Here is a 27,247-nt window from a genome sequence, read left to right as displayed (position 1 = left end):
CCGCATTATACTCGCCTGTGTGAAAGGGGCCTTAGGGTTTAAAAATTAGGGCAGCATAAAAGTGGCGACAGATTCCCTTTACACAGCCATGTTAGGAAAGCCGACAACAAATTGCCCATTTCTGCGAGGTCTTGGATGGAGGACTCAAGGCCTCTTTCTGCACACACACACACTGAGTGCATACAAGTTCAGTAAAGAAAGACAACCCAAGCAAGCAGCATATTTATTTATTTGGTGTTTCCATAGATCATGTCCATCTTAAAAATATATATATTTGTCGGACATAGTATTTTGTAGTAGGCATTTTGTTACTCTGAAAGTTTATTTCTAAACAGATTCGATATGAAGGTACAGACACCTGCATACATTGGGTACACTTAAAGACCAGCGTGTCCAGTTAGTCTAGAAAGAAAGGAGCCAAGAAAAGCATCGCACTATTATTAGATGAAAACACAATCAAAGATTCTTATGATCAGACTTCTTAACCAACAGATTACATGTACTGTACACACAATATCCAGCTGATAGCCAAGTATTGAGATTAACACCTCTAATATTACACACATCATTGAGAAGGTCAAAACGCTGTACATTATTATTCATATGTTCACTCTAATAAAAACAGAAATCCATTAAGTCTTTGGGGAAGGGGGTAAAGGGCTCTAAATCAAAAGGTTTCCATGTTGAAAAATTATTTATCAAAACCCAGTTCCAATCACAGTTGTAACCATTTCTGTGGACACTGAAATTGCACTCTGACAATTGATGTCACAGTCCTTAGTCTACTGTTGTCATTCCAGTGAGGGGCTGCGTTTCACAGTTTGTCATCGGTCCCCTTTTTGCGGGAGTGTTTATATTTATCCACATAGGCTTTTATCAGATTTGCCACTTTTGACGAATCTACTTCTCCACTTTTACTATGACAAACCTAGAAAGAAAAAACAAAAAGAAATCTAGCGTTTAATAAAAGCACATTCACATTAACTCCTAACTAACTGAAGTGTAATTGTATTGGTTGTTTAATGGGACAAACATGAGTATTTTAGAAGATGACTTGCAATGCATCAGGTTAAATACCTGCACTAACTGTAGCGCTTGCTGAATATCTGATAGGCGAGGATGTTCTCTATTGTACTTTATGGGAATTGTGAAGCACTCAACCGTTTGTGTTCTCTCGTAATAGTCCACAAAAGGGGGGCGCTCACCTGTTAGACATTTATGGCATATACTTTTCATATACCATAATTATTTCGGATGGGAACACTGCTTTGGGCAAAGAGAAAAGGTGCTTCTAAATCTAGTCCAGGGTTCAGTAACCTCTAGCACTCCAGCTGTGGTAAAACAGTTGCTGCTGATCCTTGATCTAGTCTATTGTAGATGCATGCATCCTCTTCAATGGCCTAATGCCAAGCCAATGATTAGCGCTGATCGTTGGTATTCAAGTCGATCAGTGCTTATTTAAAGGGTCTTTCAATAGCCAGATACAAAGTGAATGGGGGACCAATGATCATTAATACGATAGTCATCTCCAATTCACTTTGAATATTGTGAATACCACGTTTGTTGTGTGATAGGTCTAGATTACACCTATTGATCCTGTACCTACCAATAACTAAGACGTAACTTTTAATTGATACTGCTGCTAATACTTAAATAAGTGACTAACTAAACTAAATGGTTAAAACTTCCAGCGCCCGCTGGCCTTCCAATATCAGTTTCAAGTGCACTGTCAGGATGTCACCTGACCAGGGTTGTATGCTACTGTGTGATTCCACACTAGTGTCTAACTGGCTGCGCGCTGCCAGTGTAGCTTGTGGACACTGTGTGACTACTAAACACAGCAGTACGAGGCTTCAGCGGTATGCTGAGTTAAAAATTAGAGGCTCACACTGGGGGGCAGTGTGAGCCTCTAATTTTTAACTCAGCATACCGCTGAAGCCTCGTACTGCTGTGTTTAGTAGTCACACAGTGTCCACAAGCTACACTGGCAGCGCGCAGCCAGTTAGACACTAGTGTGGAATCACACAGTAGCATACAACCCTGGTCAGGTGACATCCTGACAGTGCACTTGAAACTGATATTGGAAGGCCAGCGGGCGCTGGAAGTTTTAACCATTTAGTTTAGTTAGTCACTTATTTAAGTATTAGCAGCAGTATCAATTAAAAGTTACGTCTTAGTTATTGGTAGGTACAGGATCAATAGGTGTAATCTAGCCCTAACAGGCATTAAAAGTAATAAATTGTTGCACAATACACCTTATCCTTGTACTTAAAGGGAAAATTTAGTTATTGAAGTTGTGTGATAGGTGGCACATTTACACGGGCTGTTTATCAGGAACGAGCAGTCACACCCAATAATTTGCCAAGTCCTCAGCCTAAGGGCCCTTATACGTGGGCCGTGTTCAAACTGCGGATTGGGACAATGTAAAAAAAAATATATATAAAAAAGCCACCAGTTTTGGCTGCAGTTTGGAAAATATTCACAGCATGAACATAGCCTACAAATATAAGTAGATACTTGATCTCATCTTACCTTGTCCACAGCTTTCTTAACTATCTCTTTATATTCATCCTTCGTGATATCTTTATTTTGATAGTATGGTCTTATAGCCATTTTAACTTCGTGCGCTGCTTTCTCTTGAATTTGAATTTTCTGCCATTAAAAAGAGAAGTCATTAAAAGACAAATCTATTTGGTAAAAGCATTCTGATCAGTAACATTTTATCACGGACATATTATGCATATTCACCATCCTTTTACTTGCTAAATTACAAATCTACAATCTAGTCCTGGGGCTCTGCAGCATGTATTCGTATGCACACCTTAATGGGAACCTGTCACATTGACCATGGTGTCTAGTCTGCAGAGCAGGAGGAGCTGAGAAGATTGATAATTTTTTTAGGCAAAGAGATTTAGTAGAACTTGCATGTTCATTTACGTCCTTGCCATTTCCACACTGAGCAGTCCAGTGGGTGGTCCTAATGATTTACTGCCATTCACTAAGTAGGACCACCTACTGGACTCCTGAGCATGGAAAAAGCAGGGATTTCAATCAAGGTACAAGTTATACTGAATATTTCCCCCCCTGAAATTGCTCTCAATCTGCTCAACAGCATACATATCATTTGTATGGTGACAGGTGGTCTTTAATCGGAATAATGACAACTGATCTCCACAAGAGTGCAAGGGGAGCACTAGCCAAGGTATTGCCAGCAGCTGTCTAAAAATCGTCCACTGCACAAGAAACAGAAAAGCCAAATACATCTTTTTCTTCAGAAACCCTGGTTTAATTTGAACACAACACCAGTATTTTATTGGCAGATACCTTTCAGGTCATGTCAAAAAATGTTAAATTAGGTCATGCTTTGCATGCACCAAAGTAAGTAACCACCTTAATCATACATCTAATGCCAGAAAGAGAGGAAGAGGGGAAAAAACGAGATTTTTGTATAACTTACCAGTAAAATCTCTTTCTCGCTCTTCATTGGGGGACACCGAGACCATGGGTATAGCCATGTCCTCTAGGAGGCGTTGACACTAGTAAAAAGCTGTTAGCTCATCCCCTGGTAGCTATACCCCCTCCAGCCTGGAGAGAGAGCTTCAGTTTGTGAGAAGCAGTAGGAGAAGCAAGCAAACCAACGAAAAAACGTGGAACAGCAACAATGCCGAGAACCAAACCAGGTTCTAACCAGCAACAGCCACAACTGTGGCCGAACAACAATACTGGGTGGGTGCTGTGTCCCCCAATGAAGAGCGAGAAAGAGATTTTACTGGTAAGTTATACAAAAATCTCCTTTTCTTGCCCATATTCATTGGGGGGACACAGACCATGGGTCGTCCGAGAGCAGTCCACAGGGAGGGAAAACCACAGACACATGGAGAAAGCGCCTCTGCAGGCAACTAAGAACTGCCACTTGCAAGACCATGCGGCGCAAGGCAGTGCCCGCCGATGCATAAGTATGCACCTGGCAAATTTTCGTGAATGTGCGTAAGTAGGTCAGTAGCCGAACTTTGAATCCTCCGAGCCCAAGCGTGCCCACCGCTCTGGTGGAGTGAGCGGAGACACCAAAGGGCGGAACCCTGCCCCGGGTGCAGTATGCTTCAGTAATTGCAGACGTGCAATTGCCACCCTGGAGGCCACCAATGCCTTGCGAGGACCCTCCGGTGTCACAAAAAATAGGAGCCCGTACGCCGGAAGGAACTGAAGGCTGGCAAATAAATAGTCAGAGCCCTGACAACGTCCAAATGGTGTAACTCCCGTTCCCTAGGGTGTGAAGGGGAGGGACACAGTGATGGAAGGACAATTTCTTCATTTAAATGGAAATCAGAGACCACCATCGGGAGAAGGAATGAACGGGCCGGAGAACCGCTTATCCCTGTGAAGAACCAGGAAGGTTCTCTGCAAGAGAGCGCCCCAACCCGGACACCCGTCTGATGGATGTGATAGCCACAAGAAAAAAAACTACATTCCAGGACCGGAGTTGGAGAGACATCTCCCGCGAGGGTTCAAGGGGGGAATTCCGGAAACTAAATTGGTCCACCGAAGTCCCTCGAGCCGAAGAGGCTTGTGGGGAGACTGAGAAGCCGGCTGATAAACTACCAAGAAAAAAACGCCTGAATGAGGCGTGTCCAACCGCAAACCAAGGAATCAATACATTGGATAGGTAGAAGTAGAGACTATATGAGAATCACCAGCGGTGAGGAGTTCCGTCAGCGACCGTGTATTGACGGTGTAGCAATGCTGCTCGACGGAAATTTTGACCAGACCAAGAAGAGAAAAAACTCCTGCCTCGAGGAGGAAGAATAGAAGGGGTGTTCTGTTCCAGGAACAAAACTCCAGCAACGGTGGCGAGTAGAGACAGCACCCCCGCTCCAATTGGCGTGTCTCAGTCTAGCCACGGAAAGTGCAGTGGAAAGGCATGACCACCATCGGACTGACGTGGCAGTTAGTAGTCAAGTCTCGAGAGGTAGTTGTAGATACGGGTAGGACACCCAGGACCAACGGGTAGGATTCACCTGTAGAAGGAGAATATGGAAAAAAAATATCACAGACCAACAGTCAGTCCGGAACGAAACTGGAAGAAAAAAACCACAGAACCAATATCCTGCATCAACGTAGATGAGGGGAAGTAGTAACATATGAGCTACCAAGGTTTGCGGAGTGACCGTGAACCCTGAGCCAGAGAAGGAAAAAACGGAAGGAAAAGGGGGGCAGGGCGAAGCCCATTCCCCATCTGAGACTGGCACTACACAGAAGTAGCCACCTGATGAGTGGCGGCGCCATACTCCGCCTAAGGAGGAGGCCATGCAGCATACGCCACCGAATTCAGCGTTAGAAGAATCCATCACCTGACGAAGGAGCCGTGCAGGAGGAGTAATGGCTACTCCAGGACGCCCGTACCGTAGGAGCCGCAGCGTGCCCCGCCAGCCAAACTGAGGGGGCAGAATAGAGGAATCCGATAGAAGCCATGGTACCATACCGCCTCAGGGAAGGAGAGCTAACCTTTAACACTCCACCTGGGAAGGGCATCGAACAGGAACAACCGCCAAGCCAGCGTCGGGGTGGAACCCTTACCTGAGGGGATGCCCCACTGCAGAGACTGCGAACGCTAGTACCAGCGTAAAAACCACACCAGCAGAGAACACGCTGCAAAGCCAAACCAGAGTGCCAGCACAACCACTTCCCACATCAGGAATGGTGGATAACATATTGGAACAGTGGAGGACCATGGATATAGGGATGCTAGGACACATAAGTGACGCTGGGCAACCCCCTGAAGAGAGAGGTCGTCATATTTCTGCCCCAAACCGGCACCGAAGGAAAAGGACACAACGTGGAAACAGCCACAGTATCCACTGGCGGCACCAAAATACCATTAGAAGAAGAGTACAGGGCACCAGCGTAACGATACTCGCTACGCCCCACTTGTAGAAGAAGCTAAGGCCTCTATAGCCGTGGCGTAGTTGAAGTGCAACATCCAAGATGTGTACTCATTCCCCACGGTAGTGGATCGCTTGTGGAAGGGGCAATGTTGCAATTATCCCACCAATGAAAAGGGGGTAATGCTTGCGGCAAGCACTGCACAGTGGTAGTGCAAGTACGCCACCATGAAGGGTGGCAATGCAGTAATGCATCCAGCAGGAACCGAATCCAAGTAGAGAGAGAGTACGCCTCTTTCGTAAAAGGGCAAGGTATATGGAGAGTCCCGTATCAATACCCCACCTACGTAAGGGGGTAAGACATACAGTAAACACTGAACCAGGGATAATGCCATAGCGCCACCTATGGAAGAGGCTAATGCATACAGTAAGTACTGAACCCAGTCGGAATCACCTATCTAAAGGGGAACGCTTACTGCCGGCACTGAAACAGTTCTAGTGTGGTTAGACCCCAATGGAGGGCGGTAATATCCAAGGGAGTACTGCATCCAGTAGTAGCGCAATACTCCGCCCTAGGGAGGAAGGGTGGGGGTGTGGAGGTGACAGAGGAGGAAAATATCCTGCTCTGGCCCATTGTGTGCAGTCTTAACTCAGAATCTTGTCCATGGCAGTCGCAGGCTCGCCGGTGGGAGCTATCAACCAAACTAACTACCCGGGGGTGGAATTGGAACTTCTAGAGGTACACTCATCGGATTGCACAGGCGGTGCTTAACAAGTCCGTAGATCCACCATTGTAGTGCGCAGGCAGTGCTTATCAACCAAACGACCCCGGAGGGTGATTGGGAAGATCCAGAGGTCCACCATTGGATCGTGCAGGTGGAGGATTATCAACCAGACGACCCGGAGGATGGAATGGAAACTTCCAGAGGGTCTGCGCTGGATGGTGCAGGCAGATTTTTATCAACCAGACAACCCCGGAGGGTGGAATGGGAATTTTTAGAGGTTCTGCACAGGATCGCGCTGGTGGCGAATTATCAACCGAACGGCCCCGGGGGGAGGATTGGGAATCCAGAGGTCCTGTACTGGAGAATTATCAACCAAACGGCCCCTGGAGGACGTATTGGGAATCCAGAGGTCCTGTACTGGAGTGCGCTGGAGAACTATCAACCACACGACACAGAGGGTGGATTGGGAATACTTCAGCTGTCCTCCCTGGATCTATGCAGGTGGAAGAATATCCAGGAGGGCGGATTGGGAACTATGAGATGTTCTCCTTTGCCCGCTATAGGACACGGGCCCAGCCTGGTACCCACAGACAGGGTGGTCTTGCGGTGATGAGGCTGAGGGAGGCCCGTATGAATGCGCATTTTTCCTTTTTTTTTTTTTTATAAAAAAACTTGGATGCCCAACATCAAGTGGGTAGAGAGGCAGGAAGGGGTTAACTATATAACTTGTAAGCACCTGTACCGATATAGAATCCTCAGAATACTCTGGTGGTGGCCCTCAGTGGCTGGCCAGAAAGGGTTAAGGTGTCCTGGAGGGGGCAGGGCCCAGCGGCTTCTGGGGGGGGGGGGGGGGGGATTGGCGGGAAGGATTCGTGCCAGAGCGCACCCCCCACTCCTGTCAGGGAAGTTATTAACCCCCTAAGAGCCCTGACAACAGCAGATCACAGATAGGGGAGAGCCTCCTTCGCTCCCTTCCCTGTGTGTCGGCCGGTGTATGTTCCCGGTCTGCAGCGGGGGAGGTCGGGACTATGCATTAGCGCACGGCGGAGTGCAGAGGGACCTGAGTGAGAGTGCATTAACAGAGCAGTTGAATGCGCCCGCCCGGCAACGGACGGGGGCCTGGCGTGGTGTTGCACTCTGTGTGTCCGCCGGTTGGGCCGGGTGGACGCCAGTGCGGGCCGGGCAAAGAATATCGCGGCCGAAGCACTGATGCGATGCCGGCCGAACATATACAGCTAACTGCTTCCGGAGAAGCGCGACCGGCGTCCGCTCCCAAAGGGGGTGGCAATGAGGAAGGTGCCGTAATAGTGGACGGCGCCGGCCCCAGTCAGTAGTCAAGTCTGAGGGTGGAGGGGAGCAGAAGACTCCTGCGCTCCCCTCCCTGCATGTGCGCTCCGGATGGCATATTAACCCCCCCATGTGCCGATGTCCCTTCTTGGTGTGAAGGTAATGACAAGAGGGGTGCTTATGGCTTGAGGGGAGCTGGTGATGGCCTCAGGCAGACAGGGTAGTCCTGGAAATGATTTAAGGCCATAAGTATACCCCTGACTATCACCACCAAGAGTGAGGGAGGGCCAGGAGGGTTAACTCGGCGGAATGTGCATTATTCTAATTATTTTTTTTGCTCCCGAAGGGTAGATGCCGCCTTGTAGGAGAGCGGGAGCTGCGCTCAGCTCCCTGCATGTTAATACGGCAGGTCCTAATTCTCGCCAGTAATGCATACAGCACACTATTAACCCCCTATGTCCTCCACTCAATCCTCAACCAAACTGCCTGTGCCAGAGGGGAATGTTTCAGGGGTGTTGGAATGGCTGCAGGTGCTGGGCTATGCTGAAGCCCTGTCTGTTCGCAGACTATTGCCACCACGAGGGAGGGGGAGACCAACCCAGAGGGTCAAACATACTCACCTAGTCCCATGTACTCACCTCTCTTCTCTTTTCTGCCGCCATCTTCATCCCTCCTCTGGTCCAGCAGGGTCACCCCTTCAGCTACTGCCACCGTAGTGGCAGGACACTGGAAAAGGGGGGCTTGGATGGTTGACCCCTTGGCTGGCGGGATGCAGGGAGCGAGGCTGCCCTGGTCCACCTTGTCTTCTGTGGGGGAGGCAGCAGTGCGGATGACTGGCACATGCACAACTCGACCCCGGGAGAACAGGGAGGCGAGGCGTCCACCGTTTTCCCATCTGAAAAAGGAAAAAAAAAAAAAAAAATCTTCCAGAGATTCCCTGCATAGCAGGGAGGTCTGCCTCCTATTGACACTATAAAAAAACTGAAGCGCTCTCTCCAGGCTGGAGGAGGTATAGCTGCCAGGGGAGGAGCTAACAGCTTTTTACTAGTGTCAACGCCTCCTAGAGGACATAGCTATACCCATGGTCTCTGTGTCCCCCAATGAATATGGGCGAGAAAGCTAAACGCTATGTTTGACACAAGGCTTCAGACATCACACAGCTATGGTTACCTTTTCCTTTTTGGAGCTATCTGCACTGGCTTCCACTGTTACACTTTCCTTTCGAGGTGCAGATTTAACAAAAGTATGGGAATTTCTGCTGTAAGTGGATGTTGCCACACTGCCAGAATGTGGTGCCTGTACAACCCCAACTGTTCCATGGACTGCTGCTGGAGCAGGCAAGAGTGGCGCATTTACATTATTATTTGCGTAAGTAGCACCAGGATTACCCTGTTTAAAAGTTAACACAATGTCAATGTTAGACATTAGAAACAATATAATGACAAATCTCAAGCTATGAAAATATTAAAGTGGTGTTCCCCACTGCGAATGGACTGTTTGAAGCTGCCAAATGAGGGCTTCTGCCCATTTCTGAAACCCTCTATGCTCAAGAAGTTTTGATAGGTGAATAGTTATGTAACTTTTATTCATAAAAGGGATTGGTGGGATTGTCCTAAAAAGACATATGATTGTTGTAAGAAGAAACTGTAGACCTCAGCAAGATCTGCTGACAAACTACAATTTGTGTCCAGAGTAAGGTAGCCATGCATTATCCAGTATGACTGCTACTGGAGAGGATGCAGCCAAAAACCTCCATCCAACCAGGATCACTCACACACAAAAAACACAGACCTGCCAGCGCTTTCTGAATCTTTTTCTGATCCTGCACACAGCATCCAATTCCAAGAATTATACTTCAAAGCGAAGGAAGTATTTCTTACATTGAAGCTTTAGCTTTTATTATCAGCATTAATAAAAAAAAGTTAACAAAAAGTAAAAAAACTGAGCAACTTTTAAATGTATAGTTATGGTTTTTGGCAAGGAACACATTTTGCTAGCTGAGAATACTAAATACTCTAAATTGCAGGAACCAAAACCATGTAAGTAAAATTGGACTCCAATTGTTATTTTTTTTACAATGGTCACAAAAATAAAGCTGGACTCAAAAGAAAAAACATCTATAATTTAAGGCCTATATTACACCAACAGATTATGTGACAGATTTTTTGACCAATCATTGGTCAGATGGCCAATTACACACACCAATCGTTTGTTATACGCACCAACTATTGGTCTGATTGGACAGAAAATCGGTCAGAATCTGTCAGTGTAATACAGACCCAAGTCAGTTTCAAGGTTGCCATAAGGAACAACGAAACTTGAATGGCAGCTCTGATTATGCCGCAAACTAGGAAATAATCATACAATACCTTGGTATTTCTAGCATCCTTACCAGTGCGTTTTACAGAAGACAGATACACAAAGTGTGTTTTACTAACTGTAGAGCAAATTGGAAAGGAATTAACCCGTTTCCATAGCGAGACTGGACTAAGCGCCACTCCTAGGTGGCCAGGCTTATGGAAACAGCCAAGTGGGCCAGTGCTCCGCTGTTTCAATATCTACCATTGAAGTAAAAAGGGAGCTATGCAAACCGCTTAGCAGAACAAGCTACTCTGCGTCTAACTCCTGAAGATATGGGATAACCCATTTAATATTAAGGGGAATGTTACTTTACACATGACCAACGATGCCTGTACTCATGTGGATACATGAAGCGTACAGAATTTTCTCTATTTCTGCATAAATTTGACCAAAAGCTACATCAGGATTTCCTACAAGTCCTAAAAGTAGATAACTATAACCAAATCAAATAAAGAAGCCAAAAATAAGACTTGGTCATTGATTTATTGCAGGAAAATGATCCAATATCACATGACTGATTAGCAGATAACTGGAAGGTGAATTTAGTCAGGCGTTTCCATTCAATAGGATGGCAATCAGATGTAAGTGGGCGACGCGCTTTATTTTAAGAACCGGGATCTTTTAAAAATATAAATGGGTACCCTTAGAAAAATTACCTGGAATGCGAGGGGGCTGAACCAACCTGCAATGCAGTCTTTTATGCTTTGCAAACGTATCAACCGGCAATTCAGTGCCTCTCAGAAACTCATCTCACTTCTGAGAGAACACATCTTATTCATAAGGCTTGGGTGGCACAGAAATGTCATTCCTCCTACTCCACGCAATCGAGAGGGGTGAGGGTGTTGGTGCATAGAAATGTTCCCTTTATATCGAGGGAGGTACATGAGGATGATGAGGGTCGCTTTATATGTATTAACTGTTCTGTGTTTCATTACCAAATGATACTAGTGGCCGTTTATATTCCTGTGAAGTTCTCAAAAAAGTATTATCCTTCACTTCCAAATTTCCAGACCTGCCAGTTCTCATAATTGGTGATTTTAACACGTTCTTGGACAAATCCCTAGATAAATTCCAATTTGATAGTGGGGTCTCAGGCCCTTCTCTATCCTCATTAGCCAAGACGCTCGCTGAAATAGACTTGTATGATTTGTGGAGGTCCAGAAATCCTGGTGTGAAGCAATACTCCTGCTACTCGTCATCACATAGTTCTTTCTAGGATAGATCTCGCTGTGGGATCTAAGGGAGTGTTAGATAAGGTCCAGGATATTAGGTACTTACCCCGTAGTATTTCTGACCACTCCCTGTTAGTAGTACTGGCTCCCTGTTAGTAGTACTGGATTTAGGGAGAGAGTTATTGGGTCCGAGACAACCATGGCAACTAAACCCCTTTTTGGATCCAGTTAGTTGATACTGGTACTGTGATATCTGCTGCTCTGACTTTTTTTTTTTTTTTAACCAATAATGAAGGTTCAGCTAGTCACTCCATTATCTGGGATACAATGAAATCTTATATTAGAGGGATATACATTAAATGCATTAGTTCCCATAAAACTAAAAGCAGGGCACTTACGACAGAACTACTGGATAGAATTCAGACTACAGAAGCTAAGTACATCTTTGACCCCTCCCTAGAAAATTCCTCGCACTGGACGGCGGCGCAGAATCTACTGAAGGAACATTTGATTAGTAGAGCTGGGGACAAACAACTTTAAGACTCAACATTATTTTATGGAAGGGGAATGTACAGGTCACCTACTAGCTACTATTATTAAAACCCAATCGGGCCCCTCGTGTGTTGGGAATCACTAATAAAATGGGCATACAGGTATCGGGAGATGATAACATAATGAACATATTCCATGAGCACTATGCAGAAGTCTATAAGTCCAGACTAGGGATTGACTGTAGTGAGAGCAATACCTGCATAATATCCAGATGCCCAGTCTGTCTGATGATCAGAGGTTATTACTTGATGGGGACATTCAATTGGAAGAGATGGTATTGGCGGAAAAGCACCTGGGGAGATTGCTTACCTGGGGAATTCTACAAAAATCATCAAGAAGTTTTGCTCTCGCATCTCCTACAGGTGTTTACTGAATCTTATAGGACAGGTATTTTACCTATCTCTATGAGAGAAGCATTGGTGGTGGTGATCCCTAAACCAAATAAGGATCCCAATATGGTAGATTCATATAGACCCATTTCACTCTTGACAGTAGATATAAAAAAGTGTTGGCAAAAGTACTTGCTAATAGGCTCCTGAATGTTATCTCCCACATTATACATGAAGATCAGTGCGGGTTTATGCCAGGAAAATCCACATTAAACCTTAGGCGTCTGTTCCTCAATATTCAGATGAGGGGAACAGAATGGGATGTGGGATGCCCTGCAGTGGTCTCTTTAGACGCTGCAAAGGCCTTTGATAGTGTTGAATGGGAATACTTATGGGCGGTTATGGCAAAACTAGGCCCTGGATACATTAATTGGCTAAAATTGCTCTATAGTCAACCGAGAGCTAGGCTGCGAATAAATGGAAAGCTATCCCCAATGATGACACTGGAGAGAGGCACCAGGCAGGGGTGCCCTTTGTCACCCGTCCTGTTTGCCATTGCTATTGAGCCCCTGGCTTGTATTTTGCGTTCTACGCCACTGATTCGAGGTCTGGAGAGGGGGACGGTGGAGGAAAGAGTCTCGATCTGACATCATCAATAGATCCCGTTATATCATTAATCTCAGACTTTGGAAAACAGTCTGGTTTATCAATTGGAATAAGTCAGTCATTCTTCCGCTGTCCCCTCTTCTGGAATCTCTTTGCTTAGATCATGTTAACCTGAAAGTGGTCTCCTCCTTTAAATATCTTGGAGTCACTATTTCAGTACAGCCCCGAGCTTATATAGCGAATAACCTACTACCACTAATGGATAGATTTAAACAGAAAGCGATCACCTGGCATAAGCTTCCATTGTCAATGATAGGTAGAGGTAATCTTCTTAAGATGATATGGATGCCGCAATTGCTCTACATATTGCATAACTCACCAGTATGGATTCCCATGCATTATTATTATAAGTTGCAGAGAATATTTAGATCCTTGTTATGGAAAAATAAAAATAGTAGAATCCGATATGAAACATTACAGCGTGGTAAAGAAGCGGGGGGATTGGCGTTACCTAACCCCATTAAATATTTCTTAGCAGCTCAATTGCAAAACCTTAAGGGCTGGGGGTCCCTGAGAGAGATGGGAAGATGTGGAGAATTGGTGAAGTGGGCATCTGGGGTCTGCCAACTTATTTCGATTATGGAGAAAGATTTACCCGACTCTTTTAAACCCCTCCCAGTAGTAGGATTAATGAGGAAGGTCTGGGGAAAGGTTATGGAAATTCTGGGTGTTCGGGAACTATTGGACCTGTCTCCTGTTTGGAATAACCCTCATTTAATAGAATTGTCCAAACTGCAGGGGTTTTCTGATTGGGAACGTAAAGGACTATGGAATTTAGGGCAACTATATTCACAAGGTATCCTAAAACAATTTGCACAACTTTGCACTAAATATGGTCTAGTGTCTACCCATTTCTATAAATACCTTCAATTAAGACACGCTATCAGTTCGCAGGATAAAGTGCGCCCCCTACAATTTGTATCACATCTCATGCTTAAAAAACTGATAGAACCAGGTCCTGTAAAAGGAGCTATTTCGGATGATTATAATACAATGCTCCAAAAAATAAAGGGAACACAAAAATAACATCCTAGATCTGAATTAAATATTCTTCTGAAATTCTTTGTTCTTTACATAGTTGAATGTGCTGACAACAAAATCACACAAAAATAAAAAATGGAAATAAAATTTTTCGACCCATGGAGGTCTGGATTTGGAGTCACACTCAAAATTAAAGTGGAAAAACACACTACAGGCTGATCCAACTTTGATGTAATGTCCTTAAAACAAGTCCAAATGAGGCTCAGTAGTGTGTGTGGCCTCCACGTGCCTGTATGACCTCCCTACAACGCCTGTGCATGCTCCTGATGAGGTGGCGGACGGTCTCCTGAGAGATCTCCTCCCAGACCTGGACTAAAGCATCTGCCAACTCCTGGACCGTCTGTGGTGCAACATGACGTTGGTGGATAGAGCGAGACATGATGTCCCAGATGTGCTCAATTGGATTCAGTTCTGGGGAACGGGCGGGCCAGTCCATAGCATCAATGCCTTCGTCTTGCAGGAACTGCTGACACTCCAGCCACATGAGGTTTAGCATTGTCTTGCATTAGGAGGAACCCAGGGCCAACCGCACCAGCATATGGTCTCACAAGTGGTCTGAGGATCTCATCTCGGTACCTAATAGCAGTCAGGCTACCTCTGGCGAGCACATGGAGGGCTGTGCGGCCCTCCAAAGAAATGCCACCCCAAACCATTACTGACCCAAGCCAAACCGGTCATGCTGGAGGATGTTGCAGGCAGAACGTTCTCCACGGCGTCTCCAGACTCTGTCACATGTGCTCAGTGTGAACCTGCTTTCATCTGTGAAGAGCACAGGGCGCCAGTGGCGAATTTGCCAATCTTGGTGTTCTCTGGCAAATGCCAAACGTCCTGCACGGTGTTGGGCTGTAAGCACAACCCCCACCTGTGGACATCGGGCCCTCATATCACCCTCATGGAGTCTGTTTCTGACCGTTTGAGCAGACACATGCACATTTGTGTCCTGCTGGAGGTCATTTTGCAGGGCTCTGGCAGTGCTCCTCCTGTTCCTCCTTGCACAAAGGCGGAGGTAGCAGTCCTGCTGCTGGGTTATTGCCCTCCTACGGCCTTCTCCACGTCTCCTGATGTACTGGCATGTCTCCTGGTAGCGCCTCCATGCTCTGGACACTACGCTGACAGACACAGCAAACCTTCTTGCCACAGCTCGCATTGATGTGCCATCCTGGATAAGCTGCACTACCTGAGCCACTTGTGTGGGTTGTAGACTCCGTCTTATGCTACCACTAGAGTGAAAGCACCGCCAGCATTCAAAAGTGACCAAAACATCAGCCAGGAAGCATAGGAACTGAGAAGTGGTCTGTGGTTACCACCTGCAGAACCACTCTTTTATTGGGGGTGTCTTGCTAATTGCCTATAATTTCCACCTGTTGTCTATCCCAGTTGCACAACAGCATGTGAAATTGATTGTCACTCAGTGTTGCTTCCTAAGTGGACAGTTTGATTTCACAGAAGTGTGATTGACTTGGAGTTACATTGTGTTTAAGTGTTCCCTTTATTTTTTTGAGCAGTGTACTTTGCTATATGAGCAGCTGAAAAAATATCCGCTCAAAGTTAAGTTGAAGTGGGTGAGGGATGTGGTCCCCATCTCAGACAGCCAATGGGAAGAAGTCCTTGCACAGATTCCTACTCTAACCCCTAGCGAAGCGGCTAGACTGTCAACTCTATATGATACACAGGGTATATAGAACTCCAATCTTCTTATGAAAGGTGGAATATAGATCTGACTCCAAGTGTCCAAAATGTGGGGAAGAAGGGGCTGGATTGCTCCATATGATGTGGAATTGCAGTGCGCTACAGGGCTATTGGACAGATATAATCATTTTATTAAACAAAATTTGGTTGTTGGGATCTTTATGTTAAGGATCCTGTTTATTGACTATCCTGTTTTGTACAATGAGTATTTTTGCACTGTGTTGAACATAATATATGACAAGAATTTTGTAAAATGAGTTTATTTTTACAAAATAATAATAAAAATGTATCTGATTTAAGAACAGGGATCTATCAAAGTCTGATCTTCACAATGCAGGTTTGTGGAAGTGTATCATGGCATGAACAAAAAAGATTTACGAGGACTTGGGAAGAGTTGTTGATGCTCATCTGGATGGAGAAGGCTATAAAACCATGTCTAAAGAGTTTTGACTCCAACTATCCACACTCAGTGTACAAATGGAGGAAATGCAAGAGCATTATTACCTTGCTCAGGAGTGGTTGAGAAATAAAGATCACAACAAGAGCAAGGCTTGTAATAGTCCACAAGGTCTCAAATAAGGATGAGCGAATTTCATATTTTGAAATTCCTTTTCGGTTCGGGTAGTGGTATAATGCGAATTGCATTATGGATTCCGTTACCATGGACCATAACGCAATTCCATAATGTAATGCCTTTAGAGGCATTCCTTTATTCATTCTGTCATAATAGAAGTCTATGGGCTGCATAACGGATCTGACTGGTTTCTGTTATGCTGGAGTCCCTAGTCCCAAACCCAAGGTAATGTTCATGAGTTCACCATCAGAGAAAGAACATAGCTTCCCGTCTGCAGTTTGCTGACGATCACCTGGACAAGCCAGAAGGCTATTGGAACAATGTTTTGGGTGGACCAAAATAGGACGTTTTGGTTTAAATTACAAGTGTTAGGTTTGGAGAAAAGAAAACGTTGCATTTCAAAATAAAAACCTAATCTACAAAACACGGTGGTGGTAGTATCATGGTTTGTTTTGCTGCATCTGGGTCAGGACAGTCTGCAATCATTGATGGAACAATGAATTCTGAATTATACCAGCAAATTCCAAGGGAAAATGTCAGGGGACCTGCTAGCGAGCCGAATCTGAAGAAAATGTGGGTCAAGTAGCAAGACAACAACCATAATCACACGAGTCATTCTACCAAAAAATAGTTAAAGAAGAAAAAATGGGAGAAGACTCACTAACAGTGGATAGAGGATAACTTTCTACAAGTGGAATACCCCTTTAACTCTATCGGTGCGGGTCCCAGCTCGTCTATCTCCCTGGGGTAGAGGGAAGGCCCCAGTGGTAGAACGTCCATTGATGTAATAATAGTTGTCCCCTATTCTGTGGATAGGGATAACTTTCTATAACCGGAATACCCCCTTAAACCCTTAGGATACCGGAGGTTTTTCATTTTTTGTTTTTATTTTTCTTCACCATCTTCCTTGTGCCATAACTTTTTATTTTTCTGTTCACAAAACAGTCTGAAGGCTTATTTTTCACGGGACAAGTTGTGCTTTCTAATGCCACAATTTAATATGGCATATAAATGTAGTGGGGAAAAAAAAAAAAATTCCAAATGGGGTGGATTCAAAAAAATAAAAATTCCTCCACAGTTCTACGGGTTTTGTCCCTACGGCGTTCCCTTTGCGTCAAAACTGACACATGCCTTTCATTCTCTGGATCAGTACGATTACGATACCACATATGTATAGATTTTTTATGTTTAAATAGTGTAAAAATTAATTTTAACTTTGAAAAAAAATAAAAACTTTACATCACCATATTCTGACGTCCAGAACTTTTTTTTATAGTTATATTTACTGAGCTATGTGGGGGCTCGTTTTTTACAGGATGATCTGTAGTTTTTATTGATATCATTATGGAGTGTCACTTTTTGATCACATTTTATTACATTTTTTGGGGTAAGAGAAGCAATGAAAAAATTGCAAATTGGCCATTTTGACTTTTTCCATTACGACATTCACCGTATTGGAGAAATATTTTAATAGTACGGGCGTTATCGGATGCGGTGATGCCCATGATGTTTAGATTTGGTCATTTATGCATTTATTTTGTTATTCTACAGAAAGGTGGGTAATTTAAACTTTATATTTTTTTCTTTATGGTTTTGTAAAACGTGTTTGAGGCTACAAAATGTATTTTTATTTATTTTGTACCATTATTCTTATTATATCCATAATAGTAAAGAATTGCTTATTTCTTATGTTGGCCTGCCTGCTGGCCAAAATAAGAATTGCAGCTTCAATACCCTAGGTCTCTTCAGAGAGATCCAGCGTATTAAAATCAATTACCAGCATCCTCATTGGCCGCAGAGAATGCCTGTAAGAAGCCTGGAAGAGTGAGATTCTGGGTTTTTCACCCTTTAGATGCTGTGATCACACTAGATTGCGGCATCTAAAGGCTTTAATGACTGCGATCGGCATTACTGCCGTCACAGATGACACTAAGCTGTGTAGAACTGCACGGTCTATGGAAGATGTCCACAAACTACAAGCTGACTTGAACACTCAGTGATTGGGCATCAACTTGGCAAATGAGTTTCAATGTGGCTAAATGTAAAGTTATGCATCTTGGTAGTAATCTCTGTGCTACATATGTCCTAGGGAATGGAACACTGGGGGAGTCACTTATAGAGAAGGATTTGGGTGTCCTTGTGGATGGTAGATTAAATTATAGTATACAATGTCAATCAGCTGCTTCTAAGGCCACCAGGATATTGTCATGCATTAAACAAGGCATGGACTTGGGGGGCAGGGATGTAATACTACCACTTTATAAAGCGCTGGTGCGGCTTCATCTGGAATATGCATTTCAGTTCTGGGCACCAGTACATAGAAAGGATGCACTGCAGCTGGAAAAAGTACAGAGGAGAGCGACTAAAATGATAAGGGGCATGGAGGGTCTTAGTTATGAAGAAAGATTAAAAGAATTGAATTTAGTCTTGAGCAGAGACGTCTAAGGGGGGACATGATTAACCTGTACAGGTATATAAATGGGCCATACAAAAAATACAGCGAAAAGCTGATCCATGTAAAATGTGCTCAAAAGACAAGGGGGCACTGCCTCCGACTGAAGAAGAAAACGTTCAGTCTCCAGAAGAGTCAAAGCTTCTTTACAGTGAGAACTGTGAATCTGTGGAATAGACTTCCTCAGGACGTGGTCACAGCAGGAGCAGTGGACAGTTTCAAAAAGGGTTTAGACGAATTCTTAAAAATAAAAAATATAAATGCTTATGAAAACGTGTAGAAATCTGAGTTTCACTTCCTTCTGGGATTTGCGTCCCCACCTATCCCTTGGTTAAACTTGATGGACGTTTGTCTTTTTTCAACCGTATTAACTATGTAACTATAGTCATTAGTCGTGGGTCTCTGCTGTTCTGTTTGAAGTAGCGGTGACCTGCCGGCCATGGCGCCCGCTGCACGCCATGTTTGCCCATCGCTCAGGCGTCATACATATACAGCACTTGTAGCGAAAGGGTTAAAATGGCTTTGTTCTTGTTGCACAAGGGGATAACACCAGACACTCAAAGAAAAAATTCATATACTTTTGCCACTCACAGACATGCGATATTGGATCGTTTTCCTCGATAAATAAATGCCCAAGCCCAATATTTTTGATTCATTTGGTTTGCTTTATCTACTTTTAGGACTTCTGTGAAAATCTAGTGTAGTTCAAATTTATGCAGAAATAAAAAAATTCTAAAGAGTTCACAAACTTTCAAGCACCACTGAATAGTGTATGCCAGCACTGTAAGCATTTGATAAACTGACAGTTTATATGCCAGTATGGCTCAATACTGAGCAAAGAAAATGTCAAACAGCCTTGTGTATAAAAGGAGTAGCACATTAAACAAATGAGCTCATGAAATACAATAAAAACATAAAGGTACCTGCAGTGGTTTTCCGTCTTGCTGTGGAGCAATGTAACTGATCTGCTGGGATGGAGGAGGTGGTGGTGGTGGTGGAGGTAGTCCCTGAGGTACACTAGATGGTGCAGACACCTGAACAAGAGGTAGTGCTGGGTGGAGATGAATTGGAATTGGTGGGGGGAGATTAAATGGATTGTGTTGGATGTTCACCATGGGGGGAGGAGGAGGAGGATGGACACTCATCGGATAGGGAAACATATTCATTGGTTGAGGAGGTGCAGCAATTGGCTGTGGTACAATATTCATTTGAGTTTGCACCACATTTACAGGGACTGGCGTACTTTCATTTTGTTGGCTTGCTTGATCTTTACTTGCTTGATCTGTTTACAGGAGGACATGAATTAAACTAAAAAAAGCATTTCTATAGGAGTTCAAATATCACATTTGTTCTGAGCTGAACATACTCTTACACTGTAACCACATTCGTCCCCAAAAAGCACCATGATATTTAAAGAGAGATTCTGATACTGATCACCTGTCCTCAGTATAAATAATCAATATCAAATTGGTGGGGGTCCAACACTCAGGACCCCCACCAATCAGCTGTTTGAGGAGTGCCACCCATTGGATAGTGGCTATGCTTGGTATTGCAGCGCAGCCACATTTACTTAAATGGGTTTGAGCTGCGCCTAAGCTATGTGACCGATGAACGTGATGTCACTGGCCTAGGAAGAAGAAGTCGCAGCACAGGGAATCAGACCTCTGCCAATCTAGTCCTGAAGGCCAGAAATATCAGAACAGAATAGCAGCTACCTGAAACTTTAACCTATAACTGGATTGAGTTCACCTAGAAGGATATGCTAGTGTGGGGATCAGCAACCTCTGGCACTCCAGCGGTTCTGAAGCTACAAGTCCAAGAACCCGCCTTTCACTTCTGTGGTAGTTACAAGAACAGCCGAGTAAGTTTGCATGCTGGGAGTTGTTGTTCACAGCAGCTGAAGTGCCAAAGGTTGCTGATCCCTGGGCTACGGTCACACACCATGCAACGCTCTATTCAAAATAAAGAAGACTACACCTAGACTTTACTATATTATACTCTGATCTAATGTAATAAAATATAAACATTAATACAATGAAATTTTCCTTCTAAATCTACAGGAAATATTTAATTTAAATTGGAATGTCTCATCCAAAAATGACATTGTTTATATCAAGTTTTATGCTAAATATATTTTTATTTGCTACACAGAATTTTTATGACATTGGTGACATAGAAAATTCCTATCTATATTTAAAAGGGAACCTGTCACCAGGATTTTGTGGAGAGAGCCGAGGGCATGGGTTGCTAGATGGCCGCTAGCACAAAAGCAATCCCCAGTCCCCATAGCTCTGTGTGCTGTGTGTAAAAAAAACGATTTGATACATATGCAAAATAACCTGAGATGAGTCCTCATCTGATACATATGCAAATTAACCTAATAGTTTTTTTTTAAGACTAGAATAAATTAAACTAAAATCGAGGAGACTGATGTGATGTGAAAAGCTCTGCTAAAATCCAGATGACAGAATCCCTTTAAAGAATCAAATTTTTTTTATTTATTTTTTAGCCGGAAAAGTTCTTAATGCAATTCTTTTGACAGAATCTGTGACGGAGGACCCAAACGGAGCAGTTATAAAAACAAACAAAATAATTTTTATGGTGGGCACCACTACAATATTGGTGAAATGCATTCAACTGTTCATTAAACCAATGCAAAAGCACACACAAAACAATTTATATTATTGATTACATATCACAAACGGTAAGTGGATATAGGCTGGCATTAGGCTTTCCCCCAAGTATAAAAATATATACAGAGAAAGCAATCGATAAGCAGGGTCAAAAAAAGCAAATAAACATACCTTCAAAAATAATGAAGCATCACCACAAAAAAAAAAAAAAAAAAAAAAAGGAAAAAAAAGGAACAGTTACAACAGTCCAGATGAATACATGAGTTATCCAAAAATTGGCTTGGGGTTGCCTCTGCAGGTCACCATGTGGGTGTGAGAAACTCCAAGTTTATCGCTGCTAAACTGCTTCCTCAGGGGTCTGTTACCATCAAGATGGTTGCATCATTTTTCTGACTGCCTTATGTATACTGTCCATCGGCAGCCCAAGACACATCCTAGTTATTTAACCCTGCTCTTGGATCAGCCAGCACTGTCAAACGAGTTGTACTGACCAATCCAAGGGCAGCAGGAAGTGTCTTGGGCTACCGATGCACAGTATAGATCAGGTAGTCTGAAAAGTGGTGTGGCCAACTAGGACAGAAGAGGAACCCAGGAATTGACGGATTTGCAGTTAAAAAGACGAAAAGGAGGTCACCAGGTAAGTGTATGATTCATTCGCCAGTTAAGGACTCGTTCACATGAACGTGTAAAGCCCGTGCTGTGGACCGCAATGCACGGGCACCATCTGTGGAGCAGCTGCATGGGGATCGTGGACTTGAATGGGTCCACGATTCCTCCGTTCCGCAAAAAGATACAGCATGATCTATCTTTTTGCAGTGCGGAGGCACGGAACGGAACCCCAGGAAGTACTCCGTAGTGCTTCTATAGTGTTCTGTTCAGTGCTTCCGTTCCGCATCTCCAGATTTGCGGACCCATTAAAGTGAATGGGTCCGTATCCGTGATGTGGAATGCACACGGAACGGTGCCAGTGTATTGCGAATCCGCAAATGCGGTCTGCAATACTGCAACGGGCAGAACATGTTCGTGTGAACGAGCCCTAAGATGAATTTTTTTCTCTTGAACTGGAGGGCTGTTTTAAACAAGAGCAAGGGTCATACCTATATTACTGCCATGCACTGGATATCAAGATGATTCCCCAACATTAAGTACTTATTTGTATCAGTGAACACTTCATGTGATCGGTGTGGGGTTGTACACGTATCCCTCACAGCAAAAGTTGGTAGGGCCACACCTCCACCTGTGCTAGATTTACTTATACAAATGCACGTGCCACATAGTGAAAAATATCTACACATAATGTCCACTTTATGTCTCTGCATTATAAGCCCTTCACATGGATTAAGGGGGTTTTCAAGATGTTTAATATTCATGACCTATCCTCAGGACAAGTCATCAATATCTGATTAGTAGGGGGTCCGACTCGTGACAACCCCCTCTTAGCTGTTTGAAGAGAATGTGGTGCTGCTTGCTGAGCACCAAGCATAAATGGCTTCAAATATACAATAAACATAGCAATAACCGCATCATAACCTGTAAATGGTCAATATTCTAAATTTGATGTCCTACTACAGTTTTTCACTAATTGTGGTCAATTAACACTGTCCAATGTACAGTTTCTCTCAAGGATATCAGGAGAATACGGCATATACAGTGCCTTGCAAAAGTATTCACCCCCGTTGAATGTTTTGTTAATCTGAATTTTATGCGATGGATCAGAACACAATAGTCTAAGTTGGTAAAGTGAAATGAGAAAAATATATAAATAAAACAATTGTTTAGAAATAGAAAACAGAAAATTGGCATGTGCGTATGTATTCACCCCCTTTGTTAGGAAGCCCATAAAAAGCTCTGGTGCAACCAATTACTTTCAGAAGTCACATAATTAGTGAAATAATGTCCACCTGTGTGCAATCTATTGTGTTAATATAGTGGGACCGCGCTGCTCCTTGTTCACACAAAGCGTTTTTCCAGGAATGCAGGTAATCACTTTCTCTGGCTCAAGACAGACACCCTTCAGTTGGATAGTGGTGTGCTTCAACCCAGATTGAAGCTCAGCAAATCTATGTCCCACTATATTAACACTTTGCATTTGTGAAGAACCCACTTCATTTCGGGAGACCAGCAGCGCAAGTACCGTTGAAACCTAGGGACTCATTTTATTTCATTTTTGTGTGCAATCTAAGTGTCACATGATCTGTCATTACATATACACACCTTTTTTGAAAGGCCCTAAAGGCTGCAACACCTAAGCAAGAGGTATCACTAACCAAACACTGCCATGAAGACCAAGGAACTCTCCAAACAAGTAAGGGACAATGTTGTTGACAAGTACAAGTCAGGGTTAGGTTATAAAAAAATATCCAAATCTTTGATGATCCCCAGGAGCACCACCAAATCTATCATAACCAAATGGAAAGAACATGGCACAACAGCAAACCTGCCAAGAGATGGCCGCCCACCAAAAATCACGGACCGGGCAAAGAGGGCATTAATCAGAGAGAATCAGCACAGAGACTTAAGGTAACCTTGGAGGAGCTGCAGAGTTCCACAGCAGAGACTGGAGTATCTGTACATAGGACGACAATAAGCCGTACGCTCCATAGAGTTGGGCTTTATAGCAGAGTGGCCAGAAGAAAGCCATTACTTTCAGCTAAAAACAATAAGGCACGTTGCGAGTTTGCGAAAAGGCATGTGGGAGACTCCCAAAATGTATGGAGGAAGGTGCTCTGGTCTGATGAGACAAAAATGTAACTTTTCAGCCAAAGAAAACGCCATGTCTGGTGCAAACCCAACACATGACATCACCCAAAGAACACCATCCCCACCGTGAAACATGGTCGTGGCAGCATCAAGCTGTAGGGATGTCTTTCAGCAGTCGGGACTGGGAAACTGGTCAGAGTTGAGGGAAAGATGGATGGTGCTAAATACAGGGAAATTCTTGAGCAAAATCGGTACCACTCTGTGCCCGATTTGAGGCTAGGACGGATGTTCACCTTCCAGCAGGACAATGACCCCAAACACACTGCTAAAGCAACACTTGAGTGGTTTAAGGGGAAACATGTAAATGTGTTGGAATGGCCTAGTCAAAGCCCAGATCTCAATCCAATAGAAAATCTGTAGTCAGACTTAAAGATTGCTGTTCACAAGTGCAAACCATCCAACTTGAAGGAGCTGGAGCAGTTTTGCGTGGAGGAATGGGCAAAAATACCAGTGGCAAGCTCATAGACTTATCCAAAGCGACTTGGACCTGTGATTGCCACAAAAGGTGGGGGGTGAATAGTTATGCACATTGACTTTTTCTGTTATTTTGTCCTATTTGTTGTTTGCTTCACAATATAAAAAATCTTCAAAGTTGTGGGCATGTTCTGTAAATTAAACGATGCAAATCCTCAAACAATCCATGTTAATTCCAGGTTGTGAGGCACTAAAATACGAAAAAATTCAAGGGGGTGAATACTTTTGCAAAGCACTGTACATGACCATCTGCCCTGAATATCAGTGTAGTAAACTCTATATACAGCTCACAAGCGGAACCCCGACGCTAGTGTGAAAGTAGCCTTACAGTTAATAAAAACGTTACCTTTAGCATCAATCCTGGACTTATAAAACCGTCAAAAAACATCTTTGTAGCATATGCAAATGAGGGCTCGCAAGTGCCCAGGGGTGGCGTTATGCTCGTAGGTGCCCTGCTAGCTCAGCCTTTTCTTCGCTTCCCCCCGCCCCTTCCTTCCCCTCTGGCCGCCTATCTACTAACTTGTTGTTTCGCCGAGATCCCGCGCCTGCGCAGTCAGTCCGTCGGTGCATGCGCACTGCAATGCCCATTCCTTATACGGCATCACAGTAATTAATGTGCATGCGCCGACTTCGTGCCGTTAGCCGGCGCATGCACAATAGTTACTGTGATGCCGTACAAGGAATGGGCATCGCAGTGCGCATGCGCCGGCCGGACTGACTGCGCAGGACCTTGGCGAAACAAGTTAGTAGATGGGCGGTCAGAGGGAAAGGATGGGCAGGCGGAGGGAAGCGAAGAAAAGGCTGAGCTAGCAGGGCACCTACGAGCGTAACGCTGCCCCTGGGCACTTGCGAGCCCTCATTTGCATATGCTACAAAGATGTTTTTTGACGGTTTTATAAGTCCAGGATTGATGCTAAAGGTAACGTTTTTATTAACTGTAAGCATGCTTGAAAGCTATGGGAAGGGTTACAAATGTGAAATGCTGATGACAGACTCCCTTTAAAATGCCAAACCATAACATAATGTTCTAAGGCAGGGGTGGGGACCATTTCATGTGGTCTCCGGCCAGAACATATTGTGAAAATGCTAATGACCGCTTCTATTATGGAAGCGGTCATTAGAATGCGGGAGCGACAGGAAGATGAGAACAGCGCTGCACTGGCTGTCCTCACCTTCCCTTGTCCTCTTCCGGCCCCGCTCGGTGTCCTGACACGTACAGTGTCAGGACGTAATTCACGTAGATGCGCACTATGACCTGACACTGTGCGCTATCAGGTCACAGTACAGCGCGGCAGTGAAGAGACCAGGGAGGGTAAGTGAATCTGCCAAGTGGCAGCGCCATCCGAAGCTGAAGAGATAAGTTTATTTTATTTATTTATAAATAAAAACATTTTCTGGTCACCTTGCCTCACAAAAAGTGTAATACCAAGTGATCAAAAAGGCGTATTTAGCCCAAAATGGTACCAGTCTACCTAAGACTATCTCCCCCCCCCCCAAAAAAAAATAAAAAATAAGGCTCTCAGAAAATGGCAACACAAAAACAAGATTATATTCTGCTCAAAATGCTTTTACTGTGTAAAACTTAAAAATAAAAATTAAAAATAAAAATACATTGGGTACGGCCATGTCCGTAACAACCTGCTCTATAAAAATATCACATGATATGCCCCCTTAGGTGAATGCTGTAAAAATAAAAAACAAAGAATCTATGCCAATTATTTTCACCTAGCCACACAAAAAGTGTAATACCAAGCGAACAAAAAGTCTTATGTACTCCAAAATGGTACCAAACAATCATCTCATACCGCAAAAAATGAGCCCCTACAAGACAATCACTCAAAAAATAAAAACCAATGGCACCCGCAAACCAATCCATCAAACTCTGCGCTGCAAAAGCCATATGGCACTCCTTCCGTTCTGAATCCTGCCATGTGTGCCCCCCCCCCCCCCCCAGCAATTGGGGTGTTGCTGTATTCAGAAGAAAATTGGTAACAAATTATGGGGTGCTTTTTCTCCTTTTACCCCTTGTGAAAATAAACTATTTGGAGCTAAAGCAATATTTTATTGGAAGAAATTAAACTTTGCATTTTCACAGCCAAGTAATTCCAAATTCCGTAAAACACTTCAAAGTGCTCGGTACAGTGCTCAGTACACAGTGCTCAGTACACCCCACAATATATTCTTTTAGGGGTGTAGTTTTCAAAATGGGGTCACTTTGAGGATTTCCACTGTAGGGGTACGTCCGGGTCTCTTCAAATACAAAATGGTGCCTAAAAACCATTCTAGCAAAATCTGCCTCCAAAATCCATATGGCGCTCCCTTCTTTCTGACCGCTGCCATGTGCCTATAGAGCAGTTTACCGCCACATATGGGGTATTTCTGTAAACTGCAGAATCCGAGTAATGTATGTTGGTTTATTTTGCTGTTAACCCTTGCTGTGTTGCAAGAAAAAAATTAAAGATTTAAAAAAAATCTATTAAAAAAGTAAAATTTTACATCCATTTTCCTTTAATTCTTGTGGAACACCTCACGGGTTAATAAAGTTTGTAACATCAGTTTTGAATAATTTGAGGGGTGTAGTTCCTAAAAGGGGGTCATTTATGGGTAGTTTCCATTAAGTAAGCCCCTCAAAATCACTTTTTATAACTGAATT

General features: G+C 43.9%; 1 protein-coding gene across 2 annotated transcripts in view; it reads right to left on the bottom strand.

Moving 5' to 3' along the window:
* Positions 1 to 211: 211 nt before the first annotated feature.
* The window catches only part of SCAF11 (SR-related CTD associated factor 11), a 114,374-nt gene continuing 87,338 nt past the window's right edge, over positions 212 to 27,247 (bottom strand). Inside the window, exons 12-15 of one of the 2 annotated variants that reach the window (XM_040410600.1) lie at positions 19,651 to 20,009; positions 9,062 to 9,280; positions 2,533 to 2,652; positions 212 to 928 (exon numbers count right to left, since the gene is read on the bottom strand). In XM_040410600.1, the coding sequence (XP_040266534.1) occupies positions 815 to 928; positions 2,533 to 2,652; positions 9,062 to 9,280; positions 19,651 to 20,009 (812 nt within the window). In that variant the 3' untranslated portion in view covers positions 212 to 814. The remainder of the gene's footprint in view (positions 929 to 2,532; positions 2,653 to 9,061; positions 9,281 to 19,650; positions 20,010 to 27,247) is intronic. The other variant, XM_040410609.1, reaches the window with a different exon arrangement.

Source organism: Bufo bufo, chromosome 1, assembly GCF_905171765.1.
Source record: "Bufo bufo chromosome 1, aBufBuf1.1, whole genome shotgun sequence".
Classification (NCBI taxonomy): Eukaryota; Metazoa; Chordata; class Amphibia; order Anura; family Bufonidae; genus Bufo; species Bufo bufo.
The sequence above is the reverse complement of the archived record's forward strand: the minus strand, read 5'-3'. Positions and strand labels throughout refer to the sequence as shown.